The sequence below is a fragment of the Cavia porcellus genome, unplaced genomic scaffold (genome assembly GCF_034190915.1).
Source record: "Cavia porcellus strain 051 isolate PalLab524CR breed Dunkin Hartley unplaced genomic scaffold, mCavPor4.1 scaffold_18, whole genome shotgun sequence".
Taxonomy (NCBI): Eukaryota; Metazoa; Chordata; class Mammalia; order Rodentia; family Caviidae; genus Cavia; species Cavia porcellus.
In genome coordinates, this window is record NW_026947501.1 from 61,063,080 (window position 1) to 61,085,215 (window position 22,136).

The 22,136-nt window shown below is 36.5% G+C and overlaps 1 protein-coding gene across 17 annotated transcripts in view; it reads left to right on the forward strand.

The window, feature by feature from the left end:
* Lcorl (ligand dependent nuclear receptor corepressor like) overlaps positions 1-22,136 on the forward strand; it is a 171,228-nt gene that overhangs the window by 138,354 nt on the left and 10,738 nt on the right. For 10 of the 17 annotated variants that reach the window (XM_063230103.1, XM_063230098.1, XM_013147330.3 and 7 more), the window contains one exon: positions 1,236-22,032. The exons of 5 other annotated variants lie outside the window; for them this stretch is intronic. In XM_063230103.1, coding sequence (XP_063086173.1) covers positions 1,236-6,051 — 4,816 coding nt within the window. In that variant the 3' untranslated portion in view covers positions 6,052-22,032. Of the gene's footprint in view, positions 1-1,235; positions 22,033-22,136 lie in introns of those variants that run through there. 2 more of the 17 variants (XM_063230097.1, XM_063230109.1) reach the window with 2 other exon arrangements.

Below are 22,136 nucleotides of genomic sequence, written 5' to 3' on the forward strand. Positions count from 1 at the left end.
CATTCCCCACTGTTGCAAAATTTACAGAAAGGAAAGCATATTGAGGTCATGTGTTTCATCTCTCTAGAGGTGGCAGTGAATTTAATATTCTGATTTCACCTCACTTTGATAGACTTTTAATGTCACATCACATGCTACTTTTACTGAAATACTGGTAAAAAGTAGTAAAGTTGTGTTTTTAAGAAGAGTTTTGATCAGATATTCAAAATTCATTTTGGTATTTTTACTAAACCAATTTTTTATAAAAAGTGAAATATTGAGCATTAACTGTGAAATAAGTTATAATAATTTCAGGGAGCAAAATAAAAATTCTCCATTTTGTTTTAAAAGAAAAATCCTGTAATTTTTAATAATACACAAGCATAAATTCAGTTTCAATTCATAATCAATATAGCCCACTTCCAGTCTTAAATAAAATTTCCACAAACAGGAACTAATTAACAATAAATGTGGTAATTCATAAGTGAAAGGCTATTTTCATGTACAGAGTTTGGTGATATGTTTAATTAAAACAGATACTTTTCTGAAACAGAATTCTTTTAATATATTTTATTCTTCTTGCTGCTGATATCAAATTAAAATTTTTCTGTAGACTATTGTATGGTGAATACAATCCTGAGTCTTAGATATACATTAGTTTCTGCAGTGGGGCTTTTTCCAGCATTTGAAATTTAATAATTAGGTAAGTAATATCTGCAGTTTCCCTATAATTACTTTAGTATTTAAAATCAATCAAAAATAAATTTAATGTTTAAATAGCTTCCGTTTCTTTATTTTCATCTTAGGTAAAAATGCCTGCAGCTTAATCTCAAAAAAGATACTCTATTATTTTTATGAAATCTAAATTCTTTAATTTTCCTTGTCACTACACAGAGCTTTCTTTATTAATAATTTCATTTTGCTATTTAAAAATACTTAAAAGATTTTACTCCTATATTTTATTTCCTTATTTGGACTAACATGAACTAATAGTTTTTAAAGTAAATAAAATACCTACTTTACAAAAATTTTAACTCCTTCTGAAGCATTTTCCACCAAACATTAACTTAATATGTCCAAAACACCAAATACTGTCCGTTTGTAAATATAATCAATCCTCTGTCATTATTGCAGCTCTGTAGGAGTCAGGAGTCCAGCATTATCAAAATGTCTTGTGTTCAGACACTGTCAAAATTATAACCCCGTATCATGCTATTTTTGCTGTAATTCATTTTTTGTTTGATTTTTATTTTTAGTTCAACTGTTGATGCAAAATCAGAGGAAGCTACTAAAATGGAAAAAGGAAAATCAGCATTAAGCAAAGTTTTGGAGTCTTTGTGCATACATCACCAGCAACAAGTTTTGGCTATGTTGAAATTTCTAGTCCAGGAGCAGAATGCTACTTCTCTTTGCTGTTGTAATGCTTCATGTGCTGTGTCTTCAGACTCTCAAAAGCCCCTGTTTGAAGATGATATACATGTTCTATTCTGTAGTTGTGAATATAGACTGGCAGAAAGAGGGTGTTTAGAAAATGAAAAACAAAGTACTGTTTTAGTGCCTCTGCCAGTCTGTATTAAAGAATTACTTTGTTTGTCTTGCCATTCTGTAACTATTGAACACATTAAGACAGTAATGAATAGAGGGATTGCAAACTGTTATAATTCTCATAGGTGCTCTTCTCAACTGTTACCAAACATTGACTCTACAAAATCACCCTTTCCGAGTCCGCTTTTGTCAGGGGAAGTATGTGCTCTTTCAATGAGTCTTAATGATGTTTGTAGATCTCGCAGTCCCTCACCCCCTCCGTTGTCACCTGTACAGACTGAAGGATTTGAAAAATTGAAAGATGTCATCTCAGAGTTTTCAACCTTAGAAAATAACACATTTGAAACAACTACTAACCAGCCTCCATCTCTAACACCAGCAGAAATAAGCAGCAATTATAGTGATGAAGACGACAAAATACATAAAACTGAAAAGTCCAGTAACTCTGATGCTTTGCTGTCAGATGCCAGTAGTAATTGTACTACAACTCATGAAAAAGGTGAAGCTACTGTGATTTTTCAAGATTTAATGGATCGCATTAATGAAAAATTAAAATCAATAGAAACCACAGACATGGCAAACCTTGTAAAATTATCTAGCAATGATTATACCGCAGCTAATGATTTTAAATTGGGAGATTTAATAACATCTCTCCTGCATAACGCAAAGGCCAGTGATTATAGTTTTATGGAATTACTGAGTCAGCATGATAAAAAGATAGAAAATAAAATTATTCAGACAAGATTTCAAAAGCGTCAACAAACCTTATTTGCACTGCATAACTCTCCTGATTCACCTGTGATTAGAAGGCAGTCCTTGCAGATAAAAAGAGAACTAGCTAGTTTTGATGAAAATTTTGTAAGAAAAAAATACTCTGAAAAAAACTCAAGGAAATTGGTGCGTAATGATGCATTATTTTCATCAGATCAGGAAGAATTTCCTCATTGCCAGGAACCATCTTTACAGAGTTCTAAAAGCTTTCAAGATAAAAATCATGCAGAAACATTTTCACCAAATTACGCATTACAATCATTGCAACTACCTTTGAATAGTTTAGAAACTAACTTGGCTTTTAATGAATTTCCAGAAAACTTGAAAACAACTTCTCCTGAGAAAATGAACATAAAATTTCAAGGGAAATTGGCAGCTGGAATAAAAAATTTGAAAGATAATAGGGACAATCCAAAATTAGAGGAAATTCAAACCCCTTTGAGAAATAACGTTCCTGGACTTTTGAGTAGAACTAAACGAAATATTGTACCTCCAGGATGGTATTCTGTATATGTGACAAATAATTGTGCTTTTAAAAAATCACCTAAAGCAAAAAGAGTATCTCAATCCACACAAAATAAAGAGCCAGTGAAAAATGCTCGAAGTGAAAGCCCACAGAATATAGACCTAAACAAAATTGCAATGAATTCTAAGCTTCAAGTTGTTGTGGAGCGTTTGGAAGACACAATACATAAGACCAAAACATCTTGGAATAATCAGCCAATACCAGAAGGGTATAAAGCATCCAATAAGTTGGTAGAAATTGATGGGAAATATGAAACCACTGAGAGAAATATGAGTCTCACTTTAAGTAGAATAAATAAAGAGCAAGGCTTATTAAAATCTGAGGCCAAACCAAGCGGCATTACCAAAAATCCTTTGATGCCTACTACGGATTCAAATAACAAAAGACTTGATAATTTGAAAAAGTCATCTATTTTAGAGTCAGGTAGTTTAATTGCCAGTGTTGAAAGTGTACCAACAAAATACAGAAGTAGTGACAGCTCTTTTTCTAACTATTCTAGTCCTGTCAAACTTATGTTTTTATCTGAGATTAAAAACAGTGAAGGAATCAAGTATACTTTAACTTCAGTTGGTACTTCTCAACCAAATGTTGGTCATCCTTCTGAAAAAAGTGCAACCCATCGTGTAACTGGAAAAAAAAGAGAAACAAATGGTACTCCAAATGCCAACTCTGAAAGTTACAGTTTTAATCATGATACTGACACATTTCATGGAGAACTGAACAAATTTACCTGTGCAAAAGAAACTGTGGAATCTTCCACATTGTTTACAGATGATTTGAATAATGATAAGCCACAAGAACCTCTGGAAAATTCAAGCAATGCTGTTGACTCATCTTTTAAAAGAAAACCAGGAAGACCTAAAAAATTAGGCCCTCAAGTTGTGAAGCAGATTAAACGACCAATTGGAAGACCACCAAAACGTAAAACTGATCAAGCAGACCTCTCCATTTGCCAAAATGAGTCCTTTTGTGCTGGAAAGAAAAACCGAGACATTCTTATATCAGAAGCAAAAGAAGGTGTTTATAAGAGAAGTATTATAGTGACTGTGATTTTCGGAAGATCAAGAAGAACTAAAAGGCATGTATCTGAAGGAAATGTAAACAGTAATATTACATCTTTAAACAATGTTGCTGATTTTTCAGCTGAATATAGTGGTCTCAGAAGCCTTAGAGAATATGAAATTGACTCAGATCAAAGAATAAATACAGAGTCTAGCTTGACCACTGAATGTGAGAGCTTGAGATCTAGCTTTGACTATGTTAGACCTGTCAGGAACAAGTCTGTGATACTTCAGCCTTCCAAGAACATTACACAACCAAATCAGAAGCCTTCAGCAATAATTAGAAAGCCTGGTAGACCTGCAAAAGTGAAAATATCTGGCATATCTGTGACTATTAATAAAATTTCTCCTCAGGAAAGAGAAGTAAGTATTAGCAGCTGTTTACCTCCTTTAGAACAGGAAAATACATTAGAAAAAACTCTCTCTGAAGAAAAGTATGATCAACAATGCAGTAAGGTGGATAAAACAAGGCACACTGAAGCTGATATTTTAAAAAATGGATCAAAAAGTATGGTTGCTACTGTACCTTTGAGACATTCTGTCAGGGACAGAAAACGATCTCTACACTTCTTACATTCATTAACGTCTTCTAGTTCACTTATTTATAGGAATTCTCTGCTTCATAAATCATACAAGTTGCATTTGAGAAAAGGCAAAAGCCTAAAGAAAAAATATAGGCAGTCAAGAATAGCTTCCAAAGATACCTCAGGTCCTACCCATCCAACGAACACAAAAAAGTGTTTGGAAGATAACAAATTAAAACCCATTTCTGAAGTATCTTTGGACCCTATAATATCATCAAACCCTTTGCTTAGATGGTGGGCTACTTCTGCTTCAAAAGATTCCTTATTAGAGGAATTAAACAATAGATTTGAGCAAATAACAAATGCTTGGGTGAAAGTGAGTGGAGATGAAGCTGAGAATTTTGATCATAAAAAATACATTGAAAATGATAATTTTAAAATAGAAAACCCTTTGGAAACTTGTCTTTTGGAACTTGAAGTTTCACCTGTTAAAATGCTTTTTCAAAAAAAGTATGATTTGAATGAACTTTGTACCTGGTTTATGCAAACAACAGAAACACAGTCTCTCTCACTAGTTAGAAAAGCAAATGCTCGAAACCCTTTGGAAGTAATAAATACCAAGGGAATTAAGTTAGGGGCCAAGTATTGTGATTTTAGTACCAGCCCATTCAGAAAGCACTTTAAAAAATTTGCACTCTCTTCTCCTTCGAAATCAGCAGGGAAATTGCACATACTGCATAAAATGGTTAGCTCTCCACTCTTAAATGTGAAAAGTAATTTAACACTAGCTAGGTTGAAAAGGACTGAGTTTAAGAGGTTGCACCATGAAAGATGGAGAAGAGAGGGAAAACTACACAACCATGGAAGAGTTGATTTGAACTCCAAAAGGAGGAATTTAAGGTGTTTCTGCCAGAACCAATTTTTAAGTAAGACTGAAGGGGAAGCAAATGCTGATATTCCACTCCATGGAAAAACCACAGGAGGTAACAATTGTACTTTCCCACCTGCGATCAAGGGTGACTTTTTTCAAGACAGGGTGGCAGTACCTGACTTCAAAACACATAGTAGTGTAGAAAATAAATTTAAGTCAGAAGTGAAGGAGAACGGAATAAATTGCAGCCAAAAAGATTTTGAAAAGGGACCAAAACTAGGAAATGTATATCCAAATAACTGGAGGTCAAAAACCTTAAAAGACTGTAGAATATTTTTGAGGAAGATCAACTATCTTGAACACAGAAATACTTTTAAGCTAAATACAATCATTTACTCTCCTGAATCTGTTGACAGTGGAAGTAATCTTCATACACATATAGAAGGATCAAAGTATCTTACTTTAAGATCTCATTCTGCTAGGCAAAATTCTCTTGAAAAGCAAACTAAAGAAATAGAAAATGGTAGATCAAATAATGCTTCAACCATTAAATTTTCTGATCAACTTGGCGGTAATAAGCTAAGCAAATGTGTAAACTTTGACAAGAATCCTTCTGATAGTTCTGAAGTTCTTAACAAACTGAACAAAAGAAAAAGACCACCATGGAAGACCACAGAATTGTCAACAAAAAGACATAAACGGCAGTCTTGCAACAGTGGACAAATGGCAAACTATTTTTCAAAATCCCAACTAGGTAAGTTTTTCTCTAATTAATTTTAAAGTTTCATTGTAGGTGCCTTGAGTAAAGAATAAGCAAATAGAAAAGAAACAACTGGTTAAGTTTTATTTCTAAAATATGATTTCTTGGCACCTAGTATGAAACTCGTGAACTTAGGTGCTGCTAAACGTACCAGTGCACTCCCCCTTCCCCACAATGTGTCTAGAATTTCAAGCACATTAAAAATATGTTTAGTAAAGGCATAGAAAGTTTTTAAAATATGTATCATTAATATGTTATATTATCTACTCTTACATTAACAGATTAATATAAAATCAAAAGACAGTTGGATAAATATGACTGTGTAACTACAAATTTACCATATTACATGCTAATACATATTTATTCTCTTGATAAATGATAACTGTGAGGCCATGCAAGAAAGAGTAAGGGCTTTCTCACTGATAAGGGCCATACCATTACAATCATAAGGAATCAGTCTCCCATTCACCATCATGATGTTATGCCATTTGGTACTGTACTGAACCTACTTGAAGACCTTGCTTATTTGAAAAGTGGTGTAATGATGTTTTTTCCAATAAATCAGCAAATTTGAGTTTTTTTCCTATCAGACATTGAGCTCATTTCCACAAATAGATAAAAATTCTTTTTCATAGCCTAGCAAAACAAAGAGTCACATATGTGTTATTGAAAGAGCAATGCTAAATTGAAAATGCACATAAGCATTTTATGTGCTTCATTCAGTTACACTGATGTGACATTGCAAAGAAACTGTTACAGTTTGGAATCTAGCAAAAATATGATACAGACATTCTGAGTCCCAGGATAGCCCTTTACATTTCTGCTTATTAATGGGTGCTAGACAATACAGGATTTTTAGGAGTGTGAGAGGGCTTCCTGACTACTTCTGATGAAAGAGTGCCAGGTTGCATTTGGAAACTTAAGAATATTTTATCATATGGCTGCATTGTTACATTGTAATCTTTGGGGTGTCCTTTGAGAAGTAATGGGTTTGGTTTTGTTACATTTTAAAAAGGATGTGTAGGAGCTAAAATCAATACCAGTTCTCATATTAAAAACTTAAATGCAATAATTAAATTCTAGAGCTTTAAAAGGTCACTGATTTTTTATGGCCCCTAAAATTCAATTGCTTAACTGAATAACTTTAAAATACCTATTTCAGTAATAACTAGCTTATAATGATTAAAATTTTAAATATTAAAGATTAAAAATTTAAAGACAGAGTAGAATCTTCTTATAAAATATGAATCAAACCTAAAAGGAATTATCTTTGTTTTTTGGTCCTCAATACAGCTCAACAAATACTGTGTTAGGAAAAGAAGGTAGAAAAATCCTGATAATGATTTTTTTTTATTTATAACTTACCTTAAAAATATGTATGTGTTTTATGAAGAGTAAAAGTAAAGTTTCCTTCAATTCTTTATATCATGCTCATTTCATGTGCTTATAGTTTATCAAAGAAAATTTGCATTAATTCATTGTACAACAGAACCGTATTTTAAACGTAAAATTTATTTTACTGTCTCTTCACTCCCACTTAATATGAAATCATCCTAGAAACGTTAAAAGGAGGCTAATTATTACTTTTTCAAATTTTAAAATCATGTTTGGGTATTTAAAGAAATTTTAGTTGCATATGAAGAATGTTTTTTATCTTTGTCATTTTAAAAATTACTAGTGCTACTTCCTGCTCTGCTTAAAATTTTATTTATCTTTTACTGATAACTTTCCTTCTTTATTTTTAACATTGTTTTTTATCAACAGACATTATTTTTATAAAGTTGTTTTTATGGCAGTATTTGTTATATTTATCTGATTTTTAAGTGTTTCCTTATGGTGTCATGTTTTTTTCATTATTCTTAGTATTCCATACTTCTTTTTACCCTTTTGAAATGACACTAAAATTCATTATTAGTTTCATATGTGTTTTTCTTCATAGAATAATTAGGACTGAAGACACAGTAATTTTCCAGTAAAAGTGCCTATGACAGTGTACTTACGAATTTTGAAATATTGCTACTGGTGAAAAGTTTTATTTCTACCATGAATGTTTTGTAAATTTGATACTACAGTGTACATTTATATACATGGATATAGTGTAAACATTTTTAATTTTCTATTTAATTAAATTTGTACTGCTCTGTATCAAGTGTAAAGATGGAAAGGAGGAAGAAAAATGCAATTTCATCTTATTATTAATTCAACAAATATTTAATGAATTCCTGCAACGTCCTGTTGGTCACTGTGGAAGAGTCAGAAAGTTCCCTTTCCCTCTAAGTGAGAAAAGAAGACCTATGACATGTATTTATTCAATAAATACAGTATATTTTATGTCTTACGCAGGATATCGTGTACTGTAAGGGAACACAGTGGTTCAAGCTATGGTTTTTATCCTTACAGAGCTTACCATCTCATGGGGAATAGAACAGGAATCCCAGTAGAAGAATGAGTGTCATAATGAGAGGGACGTGAATTGTGGTTACATAGGAAAAATGAATTCAGATTTAGGGAATTAGGCAAAGTTTCCTACATTGTCATAAATAAGCCAAGAGTTAAAGGGTGCTCAGATATTGGAAGCTGGTAGAAGAGTTTCAGGCAGAGCTAGCTGCATAGTAGAAAGTGTGGGTGATGAGAGAGTAAACTTGGCGCACTGAGTGGTTTATAAAAACTGATATGTAAAATAGGATTCATGGGTTAGCAGTGTTGGTGGTAGAAAATGGTAAAAGATAAAGCTACTGAGGAAAGTGTGGCCCAAATTATAGCAACATCTGTTGATGAAAAAGGTTTTAAGCCCTAGTTTTAAGAATAATGAATAGAAAGATGTGTTAATTAAAATCAGTATCTTGGAGGGTAGAAAAATGAAAGATAACATCCAGGTTTTACCTTGAATGTCTGGGAACATCAACATTGCTGAGATACAAGAGAACATTCTGAGAAGATTCAGTTCTAGTCATAAGGGATTGGAGATGTCTACTAGGGTATATAAAAAGGACATTTACTGTGCAGTTAGGCAATTTAGGTCTCTTGCTAAGGAACGAGGCTTGAGCTGAGGTGCAGACTGAGGAGTTGGCAAATAACTGATGTCATAAGACTGGGACATAGTATTTAGTGTATGACTGAAAAATCCTAGAATCTCAGAGCCCCAAAGATACAAGGAAAAGAAAAGGTGAGCACTGGAAAACTGATGAGTGGTCAAGAGGTCAAAGAAGAAACCTTGGAGAGAGTGCTGCAGGGAAATATTTCAGCAAGGGAGGACAGGGCTGGGTGTGCGGCTCAGAAGGAGAGCGCTTGTGTAGCACCATGCACGGGCCTTGGGTTGTATCCCCAGCATGGGGGAAGAGTGTAGATTGTTGCTAAGAAAGTAATGAAAATAAGCCCTGAAATAGTTTCACTGAATTTAAAATGAGGTTGTTTTCATGATTTGAGAGAAAGCAACTCTAGTGGACAGTAGAGCCCGAGTCTAGTTCAGTGATAAGTGAGTACTGGAGGAAGAAGAAAGGAAAAAAATTAGCACAGAAAACTATAAATGGCTAAAAGATGAAGAGATAGAAAAATAGTTAAGCGTACATTGGAATTTAAGGTAGATTTACAGAAATGTTTAGATGTCAGTGGAAAGCAGCCCTAAAGAGTAAAAGGTGAATGTACAAAACAGATGTCCAGCAGTGGATAAGAGTACAGCCTCTGAGTAGATTCCCAGGTTTAGGATCTGGAGCATTACGAGATTGGTCTTGGCCCAAAGATTCACTTTTCTCCTAACATGAGAGTGATGCAAATAATAAATGGCAATGCAAATCAATAATTAACAGAAAACAGAGGTAGTGGGGCTCATTTTCTGTGAATTAAGAGGTGATCTTAGAGTGATATAGTAGAATTGGGTACCGGGTAATGTGTATTAGGTTTGAAATACTTATCTCAGAAAATACAGGATAGATTAGCGGTGTGACTTTATCTCAGGATGTAAACTACTAGGTTTAATAGTATTTGGTTTCACCATGTGGTTATAGAAAGACAGAGATCAAAAACAAGAATGTATCCTTAATTTTGTGAATAGTAAGAAGCTGTACGTACGGTCAGAGTTGAGCTTTAGATAATCTTTCCTAGTGCTACTACAAAAAGCAGATTTGGCAGTAGTGTGTGTGAAGAAATTGAGATAATATTGGCCTAAAATGGAGTGTGAATGCTGAAAGTAATATAGACTTTTAAATACTGTATCAGTACTTTTTGAGTTCCCAGAGCAATTAAACGCCCGATTAATATCTGGAGATAAACTGATCTAAACACTATGAGGAAATTTTTAAGATTAATCAAATATAGACTTAAAGCACTGTTGATTAACAGTGCTTATCCTAAAATACTAAATTTTCTCATAAATGCACACAATTCTGTTGACACTTTAAAGTCAGATTCTAAATATGTCAGCTTCTCCTCTTTTGTATTCTGTCCTCAAAAATGACGGAGTATCCATTATTTTCTATTCAGAATTCTGGCTTTTCACACAGGTTTATAACTGATGGGTGATTTTTCTTGACTACCTGACCACATATCCTCCTTGTTCCTTCTTATGAACATTTTGCCACACTTTCTGAACACTGAACACAAGATGTTCTCTTAAATTTCTATGGCTGAAGCAGCCTGTCGCACAGAATGTTCTCAGACATCATTGAAATTTAGAGTTCCTTAATGTGTTTTATTCAACATAATTATAGTTTAACGAGGAAACTGAAGCACAGAGATGATATTCTAAATTTAATTTTGGTAGAAAAACATTTCCCGATGATTCACAGTCATTTAATCTAGAGTGCTACACAAACACTCCAGAGAGGGCTCCTAAGGAGTACTTGCCGTCCGCCCTGCCCCGCCCTATGCTGGGTCTGCACAGGCTCTGAAACCAGTTCTGTGTCCTGCTCTTACGGAGTCACAGTGGCCCAGTGGCATGTTAAATTGTATTTCCCAGACCTTTTGTGTAGCACATAGAACGGTTTCGGTAACATAATTAGAAACTCTGCTTTGTATAATTGCCTGCTAGAGTTTCTTTATATTTATTGTGCTATCTCCAGAAAAAAAATAATGACTGTAAAAGTTTAATTTATATACTAAATTTGATCCTGTTATATAAATTAAGGAATTCAAAATTATAAGGGCTTTGTTAACATTCCCCATTAACATAACCTGTTAACCCAAAAATTATCATTCTGATCACTGTTTTATTTTTGCTTATTAGAGTTTTTCATATTAAGAAAGAGTGAGCTATGTTAGCCATCAGTTCTGGAATCTTACCATCTGCAGTACAAACCATGAGAAAGCATTCAACTATGGGTATGGGACAGTGTAAGATCAATGTCTTCTCAAGTTTATATTCTTAGTCTTAATTTGGTCAGAAGTAGGTGAATGAAAGATATTTAAATGTAAAAATTTATTCATTGACATATTCCTTTCTATATGGGCCTCATACTGCCAATTTGCTAGTGCCAGTGTCATAAATAAAATTAAAAGTATTCTAATGAAATTACGTATTTTAATTAAAGCCTGCTTTATTACTGAATTTTTTATTCCAGTTTTTTTAGGAACTGAGTAAAAGTTTTGTTTTGAAGAATTTGTAACTTTTGCCAAAACTTTTAAAATATAAAACTACTTTGATAGTCTTTGTTCTTGATGTATTTTTCTTAGAATTTTTCTTGAATATGCCATATCCCATTGCATTGTCAGTCATTGCTGAGTTTCAGGGTATTCTGTTTTGCTAATTTCATAGACAATCCATTCAGTTTATTCAACAAATACGATTTTATTGTATTAAGAAACACAAGAAGCTTCAAAAACATTACTTCAAGTTGTTTTTACTTTGGCAACATAACTTGAAAGATAATTTGATTTTTTCCACCATACTAGCGACTATAAAAAACAGAATTATTTTCAAATGTAGAATTAATGTGAATTGAATGATCTGGCTCATGGCCTGTTTTGTAAATAAAGTTTTATTTGAGCACTGCAGTGCTCGTTCATATGCATAGTCTATTGTTATATTTGTACTGTAGAAGCTAAATCCTATAGCTGCAACAGAGGCCATAAAGTTTATAAAATCTAAAATATTTACTATGTAGCTCTTTGCAAAAAAAAGTTTGCTATCCAGTGTACATATCAGATCAATTTTTATTTGATATGGCTAGAAAAATTTATTGGCTGTTTAAAAATAGATTAAGATCATTCTAGCCTGCTTATCCTCATGCCTGATCTGCTGTCTGTCCCAATACAAGAGCTGTCTTCCATGTCATTTTGTTTTGTTACTATGGAACAGTAATTTTTATCCAGTAGAGTGGTGCTGGAAGCCTTAAGTGTGAGATTTATTCCATTTTGTAAATCTTTATTCTCTCCCTGCAGCCTCCAAATCTGCTTTTTCTGTCTGAGGTAAGTTCAAGGGTTGTCTTCTCTTCATTAGCTAGCTGCTGCTACCTGTTGGAAATTGATTTCATTACTTTACACCTGCCTTAAGGTCTTTCTTTGTTTTTTCTTTGATTTTCTTTGTTCTCTTTGTTTGTGTATTTGTTTATTTCATTGTTTGAAATAGGGTGTCGCAGGTGTAATTTATCCTCCTGCCTCAGCCTCCCAAGTAGATGAAACTACCGGCACATGTTAACACACTGGTCTCCTTTTCTGTCTCCTCACTTAAGAATTAAAAATTCCTAGTTCAGCTCTCCTGCTTACTATTTCTTTCCTAGACAATAAACAGTTTTCCTCATTGTGGATCTGAGTATTCTGTGGTTATCAAAACATTAGTGAATTTACCTGTAGGCTAATTACCAATAAAAAAGAGGAAGGGTAGGTGTCTAAATGATTTCATCTTGTCTTTTTTTTTTTCATTTCTTTTCTTTTTATTTTAAACTGAAGCTTGGCTTTTTTTCCCCTTGCCCCCAGTTCTAGGCAACCTGGAAAATTCATGTTTCTTACTTAGTTTCTGTGATCTACAAAGAAAACTAAATTTTAAAATGCTGTATCTCTGCATTCTGTTGATGTATGCTTTCAGCAGTGTTTGCTTCCTGTGTATGAGGCATTGTGTTGAACACATGGAAAGGGGTGGATGTGATTACTGCCCTGGTGGTTTACTTGGAGAGACAGACATGGAGTAATTAATTCCACAAATCTAGTATGTTCTCAATTGATATTTGATGTTCTGAGAATTTATTATAGGGACATTTTGATCAAGTTAGGAAAGTGAAGAAAGACTTCTTTAGAGAAACACCCATCAAGCTGAGCTGTAAAGAGTAAAAGGGAATTAACTAGACAAAGTGGCAGAGAGCCAGTAGGATAGCAATGACTTACCAGGAGAAGCCAACTACATATGAAAAAATGCTGAAGTGTGATCTTGGCAGGTTAGAGAGGTGATACCTGGCCTGTGTGTATAAAATCAAGATATAAAGAAGTGACAACAAACACAGTGAGAACCAGGGGGAAGTAAAGGAACATAGCAGGTAGCCTTTACCAGTAATGCCGAGAAGCGTGTGTGCTGTCAGTGCACTTCTACTGCACTCAAAAGAGTGGAACTGGAAGTGATTAAGGATGATCCCCTGCATCTTCAGATTGTTCTAAAGGATCTCTAATTGTGGCAGATAAATGAATGGGCAAGACTGAAGGCATAGGCCTAGTGGCCTCGATGAGAACTGCTGTACTTTCTTAGAGTAGCTCACAAACTGCATTGTGCATCAGAACCCCCAGAATGGCCTGTTCCAGGAGGTCCTCTAGGTCCTCACCTAGAGTTTGACTTCCGTAGGTGTGGGGGGACCCGAGTGTTACCTAAGCTGCTGCTACAGGGACCACACCTTGAGAACCGGTGTATAAAGTGTGGTAGCAGATTAATTCTTTACAAGTGTTAGTATAATGTTTCCCTCTCAACACTAGGTATATTTCACAAGTTTTGCTCTGCTATGTTTTCGTTTGTATTAAATTTAAAATATTATTTCTCTTGCAACTTCTGATTTAACCTATGGATTATTTGGAGTTGTGTTAATTTCAAAATATCTGATCATTTCCCAGATAGCTTTCTGTTACTGGTTTCTGACTTAATTGTGGTTATAAAATACACATTATATGAATTGTCTTTTTTTAACTGGCTAAGATTTATTTTATATCCCAGAATCTATCTGAATCTTAATGAATGTTCTTTGTTTTCCTCAAAATGATGTGCTGGCTGCAGCTGTGCAGTGAGGCGTCCGGTGAGGAGCCGGGAGCTCAGTGTGGTCAGTGACGCTGAAGTCTGTCTTGGTGCTGGGTTTCAGTGTGCTTTCATCTGTGCATGAAAGAAGCACTTCCAAATCTACAGCTGTGACTGGTTTTTTCTGTTTATCCTTTCACTTCTGTCACATGTAACTGACATATATTTTGAAACTTTCTCATTGGGCACATACCTAATTACAACTCTTATGTATTTTTTTTAACAAGTTTTGTTTTTGTTTTTGTTTTTTTGTCTTTTTCCTTTTTATCGGTACCGGGGATGGAACTCACGACTGCCTGCTTGCAAGGCAGGCGCTTATGCTGCTGAGCTAAATCTCCAGCCCCCTCTTATGTATTTTTAATGAATTGATTTCTTTTTTATTGTGAAACAAACTTCTTTGTCCCTGGAAAAGTGCCTTACTCTGAAATCTTACTTTATCTGATACTATGATAGTTATTCCAGTTTTTCACTAGTGTTACAATGATGTAACTTTTCTGATAACTTTATTTTTAACCAGATTTTACCTTTATATTTAAAAGGAGTTTCTTTTGAGTAGCATATAACTGAGGCTGGCTTTTTATCTAGTCTAATAATCTTGGCTTTTACTAAATCACTTATTTAATACTATTTATGCAGGTCTATTTAAGTCAGCCAATGTGGTTATATTTAAATCAGTCTTTTCCATTTTCTGTGTATCCTATTTTTTGCCTCCTTTTTCTCTTTTACTGCCTTCCTTTGGAGTATATTTTACTATTCTGCTTAGTTTCTTAATTTGCTTTCCAAAAAACAGTTTTTTTTATGAGGTTTACACTGCACACCATTAGTTGTCAGGATCCACCTCCACGTAATGCTGTGCCACTTCATGCATGGCTTAAAGACTTTTAATACTGAACATTTCTGTCTCATTTCTCCAAAGCTTTGTGCTGTTGTCACACATTTCATCTACTGTAATTATAAACCCTTGTTGCTATTTGTGGTTTACACAGCGGATTAGTTCAAGTTCTGATGCTATAAGGCCATACTAGAAGCTGGATACTTTGAAAGGAACAGATTTATTAGGCTAGTTTTAAAGACTGAAAGCTTAAGCTTGGCCAGCTCCCTCTGTTCAGCCTGTGATAAAGGTCCCTGTGGCTCGGTCACAGCATGGCAGAAAGGGAAAAAGGAAACTCAGAGAGGTCAAGTGTTTGGGGGACACTTGCAGGGTAACAGATTACTCTTGTGAGCATTGACTGGGGTCCTATGAGACCACATTTATCCCTTCCAAAGGCACCCCAGTGACCCAAATACTAGCTCCCAATAGGTAAGGATTCAACCACCTTGACACGGCTACCCCAAGACCAAACTTCAGCTCATGAGCACCTGAGGGACATACTGAGCCATACTCACACTATGGCTCCCAGTCAGTTAACTTTCAAGGAGACTTTAAAACTAGGAAAATTCTGAGTTTTTTATGAATTTAACGGTTGTGGTGGTCTGTAATTTGTAGGTATCCAGATTTCCATACAAAGTTATTTCCTTTAGTAGCTTCCTTTAGGATTCCTATAGGACAGGTCTGCTTGTGTTTAGTTTGCCCTTGCATGTCTGAAAGAATCTTTGTTTTGTTTTTCTTTGTTTATTTGTTTTGTTTTTTGAAACAGTCCAGGCTAGCCTTGAAATCAAAGTGATCTTCCTGCCTCAGCCTCCAAGCATTGGGATTACAGGAATGTGCCACCATGCCCAGGCTCTCTTTTGTTTTTGAAACATATTTTTCTTGAATATGGCCCCTTTTGTTTCAGTACTTTAAAGATATCTTGCAGCTTGCTTTGTTTCTGAAGTAAAATTTGCCATCATCCTTATATTTGATCTTGTATTTGTGTGGTATTTTTTTCCTTTGGATGCTTTTAAGATTTTTATCACTGGCCATCAGTAGTTTGATGTTAAAGGACTTGGTATGGTGGCCTTCATATTTTCTCTGCTTAGGGTTCATTCAATATCTTGGAAAAGTCACCAGTACTCTATTCATGTTTGTTCAAATTTTTTTTCTCTTTATTTCACTTTGGATAGTACTAATCCTATAGTTTCATGATCATTAATAATTTCTTTTACATTGATATGCATTTGGCAATATCTAGGATACTTTGCCTTTCATAAATGTAGTCTTTGTACCTATAATACTTTTCCCATCATGCTTATGCTTTTTCAACTTCTTGAACTTGTAGAGTACATTTAAAACAGGGTTTAATCTCCAGCGCTGCAAAATAACTACATAGACAAATAAACTTCAAAAATAAAAAAGATAGCTGCGACATGCTCATACACTAATTTAATAATGTGTGTTATCTCTTACATTTGTTTTTTCTTCTCACTGTGGACATTTTCCTACCTTTGGCATGCTTGGTGATTTGGGGTGGGAGACCATGTTGTTGCATGCCGTGTTTAAGTATTTTAGATGTTCTTAGCTTACTGACCAATACTTACATTTTTTCAAGACTTCTAGCACTGTGGGTTTTTTTTTTTTTTTTTTCAGACAGGATCTCCCTGTGTCGTTTCTACTGATCATAAACTCACTGTGTAGGCCAGGCTGGCCTTGAACTTGTGGCAATCCTCCTGTCTCAGCTTCCGAGTGCTGGGGTTACAGGTGTACACCAAAGGCCATGGTTCTGAGAGAGCAATGATTTTGTTCCACAGAGGATATTAGTAATGTATGAAGACATTAATCGCTGTCATATTTAGGAAGTGCTACTGGCATGTAGTGGGTAGAAGTAGGAAGGCTGTTTAACTCTCAGTAATGCCCACAACAGTCCTCCACAACAAGAATTATCTGGCCCCACATGTCAGTAATAACCCACTCTCGGGCTATTTTGGTACCACTAGGAAGGCAACTCACAGTCACTTGACGGCCCTTCTAAACATCCCATGTGTTTGGGAGGACTTGCCATTCCGGCTGGTGGGGACAAAAAGGACATCCAGTTTTACATACTTTTTAGGGATTTTCTAAGTGGTCCTTTTCACTGGTCTTTGCACATCAATGAGAAGCACTCATGCACTGGCCATAGGGCAGCTTTGCTTTCAGACTTGAGAGCCCTCTGGAGCCTGCATTGCTGGCCAGCCCCTCTTGTCCACTTCTCTTCTGTACTCAGCCCCGCTAATTTAGTCCCCTTGCATTTCCTGACTCTCCACTGTGTCTCTGCAGCCCAGTAATACTTCCAGGCCTCTTGGCTTTCTTCCATATGATGCAGCCCAGAAACTCTGCCTGTGGACAGCCAGAACAGTTTTTAGGACTTTGATCTTGTCCTGTCTTCATTGTTTACTGTGCACTGCCTGCCTCATGTCATAAAACCATTTCAAGCTGGCCTGGTGGTGCAGGCCTGCCGTCCCGCCTCGCTGGATGGTGCAGCAGAAGGGTCACATGTTTACCCCCAGCCTCAACAACTCAGCTCCTTAGCAAGACCCTGTTTCAAAACATTAAAAAATGCCCAAAAAAGAAAAGTAGGCTGGTTTTTTCTTTTTAAAAAAGTAACAGGGTTGCCAGATGTGGTGGCACATTGCTTTGATCCCAGCACTTAAGAGGCTGAAGCAGGAAGTCAGCATGGGTTATAAAGTGAGTTCAAAACCAATCTGAACTGCATAGTGACACTCATCTCAAAAAGGCAAAAAAAAAAAAAAAAAAAGAATCAATACAGCTGCTTTTACTTCATCATGGCCCAAAGCAGGAATTCTAGGTTTATTCTTTCAACAAGAATTTGCCCTGTTTTGTTTTGATTTTGAGAGAGAATCTTGCTAAATTGCCCAGGTTAGGCTTGAATTTGGAATCCCTTGCCTCACCCTTGCAAGGGCTAGGATTACAGCTGTGTACCACCACTCCCAGCTGTACTCATCTTTTTTTTATGTACTAAGTATTGGAGAAAAATGCTGAACAAAAGCAATGAGGGTCAAGCTCTTATACCAGTGGGAGAGAAAAACTAAATAAAAACCCTGAAACAGTGACGAGTTCTGCATCCATGATGCTGGATGGTAGGAGGAGTTTCGGGGAGTGGTGTGCACGTCACATTTGGTTGGGGAAATCCTTCATGAGGAAGTAATGCACAAACTGTGGCTGGAGTTAAGATGTCCAGGGTAAAGCTCGCTGACCACAAAATCTTGGGTGGAGATTACTGCCCTTTAAAGGCAGGAAAGAATAAGCAGCTAATGCCTGGGATGTCCGTGAAAAATTCCTGCGTTTATAGAGTAGAGTGACTTGCAGTGGAAAAGACCAAGGAAAGCCGGTGGTGAGGCAGAAGTGAGTGTGAAGAAACAAGGTATCTGTGCTGCTCTGCTGCAACAAATACCAGAGACAGGATGGTTAAGCCCAAAAGTGGTTTTCTTAGTTCTGCAGGCTGGAAAGTAAAAGACCAGGGACCAGCAGTCTCGTTTCTGGTGGTGGTTCTCGTCCTGGCACGCTGAAGAGCTGCCTTCTCACTGTCCCGAGATGGCCGAGGACACTGGTGTCTGCTGCTCCTCAGAGGACTCCAGGCCTGTCAGATTAAAGTTCCACCCTTAGGTCTTTACCTTAATTACCTCCTAAAGGCCCTGTCCAAATACAGTCACATGGGGAGTGATAGCCCCGACAGATAGCAGATGGGAGGGGTGGAGGGACACAAGTCCACAGCAAAGGAAGTGGCAGCAGGATTGAATGATTAAGAACTAAAGATCATGGAGTTTTTCACTGTGTCTGCACTGGTGATTTCAGTAAGTGCCATTTTCATTGAGCTTCAGCTAGAAGCAGCCTGTAGTTTTAAGGAGTGTGAAGGTAAGGAAAAAAAAAAACAAGTGTAGGGTGACTCATTAATCTAGCTCTATTAAATTTAAAGAAGATGGAAGGCTTGTTCAAGATTGAGATCTTGGGGCTGGGGATTTAGCTCAATGGCATAAGCGCCTTCCTTGCAAGTGTGCGGTCATGAGTTCGATCCCTGGTACCGATAAAAACGAAAATGACAAAAAAAAAAAAAAAAGATTGAGATCTTGCCCTTGTTCGAACATCATGATGAGGATCCACTTGACGCTGGCCAGTCGGTTACTTATCCCTCCAACCATACTGACTTAAGACTTGCAAAACTTTTTACCTTAAATGAGCATTTGTTCTATTTGAGAGTCTGTGGCTGGCAGTTAGGGTTTGGGTGTTGATTCTGTCTGTGCTCCCTCACTGTCTGGGTGTTAGCTGGCTGCCAGATGGTCAGGCGCTTCTCACCTCAACCCGGCAAGTCAGCCTAAGCAGTTTCCAGGCTTCAGCTTTTATCACGTATGCTGACAGCCCTCTGGCTAAAGCCCATCACATGGTAAAGCAGAATAGTACAGTTAGGCCAAAGGAGGTGAATTTTAGGGATGAGTGAAGAACTGGAGTAATTAGTGTGATCAGTTTACTGCAGACGACATGTCCAAACAAGAAATAAAAAGTGTGACCATCATTCATCTACTGCTAAGAAGGAAGATGGGAACAGGATCCAAAATGCTCGCAAGTCAACTCAGGTTCTTGGGCGTCTACTACTGGTTGGTACTAAAAGTATCAGTTGCTAATTGCTTTACATTTACATTGGTAAAATTTACTTCATTCTTTTTTATAAATGTAGCTGAGTTACATACCTGTTGGGTACTGGAATACTTGTCATACTACTTGAGACACAAGTCAGCTTGCTACACTAATTTAATACACAAGTTCATTAAACAGCTCAGGAAAAGTGCTTCTGGCCAAGGGTCATTTCTACATTGCATAGCAGTGCAAACTATTCATTGACTTCTGGAAATGACTGGTTTTGTGCCCTTGATCTAAACTGTTTTTCCATTTATGATGTTTTCTTGTGAATTCCTGATTATCATGGTTTACCCTACTAGTCACATCAGTTGCCAGGTACATACTAAGTATATATATGGGTTTCTGTACCAATTTTTGTATCTTTAAATTGAAATTTTTTGGGGGGATGACATTTTTTGAGACAAAGTTTCACTATGCAGTTTGGGCTGGGCTTGAACTCACTTTGTAGACCAGGGTAGCCTCAAACTCATGGTGATCTTCCTGCCTCAGCCACCCAAGTGCTAGGATTACAGATGTACACCACCACATCTGTATTTATATTGAAATTTAATGTAAAATTTTCCTAAAACTAGCCAAAGCAAATTACAAATCTAGGTTTGCCATAGTCCATTTTGTGTAACTAACAAAATGCCTGAAGCTGAATAGTCTGTAAAGAAGAGAGGCTTTTACTTTGCAGTTCTGGAGGGTTGGTACCTTGATGGCAGCACGGATTTCTACTCAGGTGGGAGCATACACGAGAGAGAGACACAGAGAGAAAGAGACAGAGAGAAGAAAGGAGGGAGAGAGGTAGACTGGGGAGGAGCCAACCTTGATAACAGTAGTGATCGGGCCTCTTTTACAACTTGCAGCGATACAGGATACAGCCCCACTGCACACAGGCTACTGTGCACAGTTCCACCATTACTACTATATAGCAACCTGCTCTGACCAGAACACTCCTCCGAGACCCAGCCCACGTGCAGACTGGCACCAGCCCTCCCTAAGGCAGTCATGACCCCCTGGCTACCTCTAGGCCCTGCCTCTGAGATGTTCTGTTAAGACTGTTAAGTGGGCGTGAGCTTTTGGCACATGCGCCCTAGGAGGCAAACCATTTGTTTGACCATGGCATGAATTCTACTCCAGGTCTAATGGGCTTCTAAGGATTCTTTTTCTACTCCTTCAAATAATCATAAGTCAGAGAAAAATATATAACCTGCTTAATCTACTGAGTCTTCAAATTCAGTATCCTGATTGTGTCTGTCTTTAAAAATGGAGGTTAAATCAAATTTTTAAAAAGAAAGGAAAAAAAACTGTAATCGCTTAGCAGTTTGCCAAGAAGAGAAAAATTTACTCAAATTTAAGCATTCGTAGTCACAAAGGCAACTTTGTTTACCTGGCTAGATCCTAATGGCCTTTTACATCTGACCCTCTATAAGCCCAGAGATTAAAATTTATTACATCATTTGTCTACACAAATTATTAGCTGTATACAAATATGCAAACTGTCTAAATGGTAGATACTGCAGAAATAGGCTCTATATATATCTGCCGTATTTTATTTCTAGTAAAAGCACTTGTGCCGTTCTGTGATTGTTTTTTGTTAATACTCCCATAGACTCATTTATTGAGACTGTATTAAAATCCAGTCAGTGGGTCAGAAATGTTACATGCATGTTATTCTCTATGCCAGTTAAACTGACAAAATAATCACATTTAGTCTAAAGTGGCAGCTTCTATTATCTTTGTTCTCCAGTTAAATCGAAGCCTAAAAAAGGTTAAGGAATGTGTATTTAGCTAGATTCAGAATCAGAACTCAGGTTTGTAAACCCTCAGCCCGTTTATGAAAAGCTTCATCCTTTACTGAAGGCCCATTTCAAGTGTTACTCCTCTGGCCTCCCCAGCCTGTAAGCATAGATCTTTCCCTTCTCTGGAGTCCCTCGGGCCTTGCACACTCCTTTTACATGTACTGCGTTCGTTTTTACTTGTGTAGTTTATGAATACCTTTGACCTGTTTGCTTAGTGCACTGCAGCCCTTGTCGACACCAGCACACACCTTCTCAGGTAGGCCTTGGTTAGAGGACTGCAGGAGGAGGGAGAGCCTGCTGGATCCGCACCGCCACCCGTAGAACTGAAGGCTCGCTTGCCATAGTCCAGCAAATCAGTGACCGTTTTTCTAACTTGTTACTGGGAATTTACCTGTCCACTTTGTGGAAGTTCCCCCTCATCCCGTATTGTAAACCTAAATAAAAGAGTTTTGTATTGTAATCTTCTTTTTAGCTTTGCTCACAATGTAAAAAGTTATATTTGTAATCCCAATGAGACGTTATTGGAATCCCAGCCGGTCAATTTTAATCTACCACCACCAATGC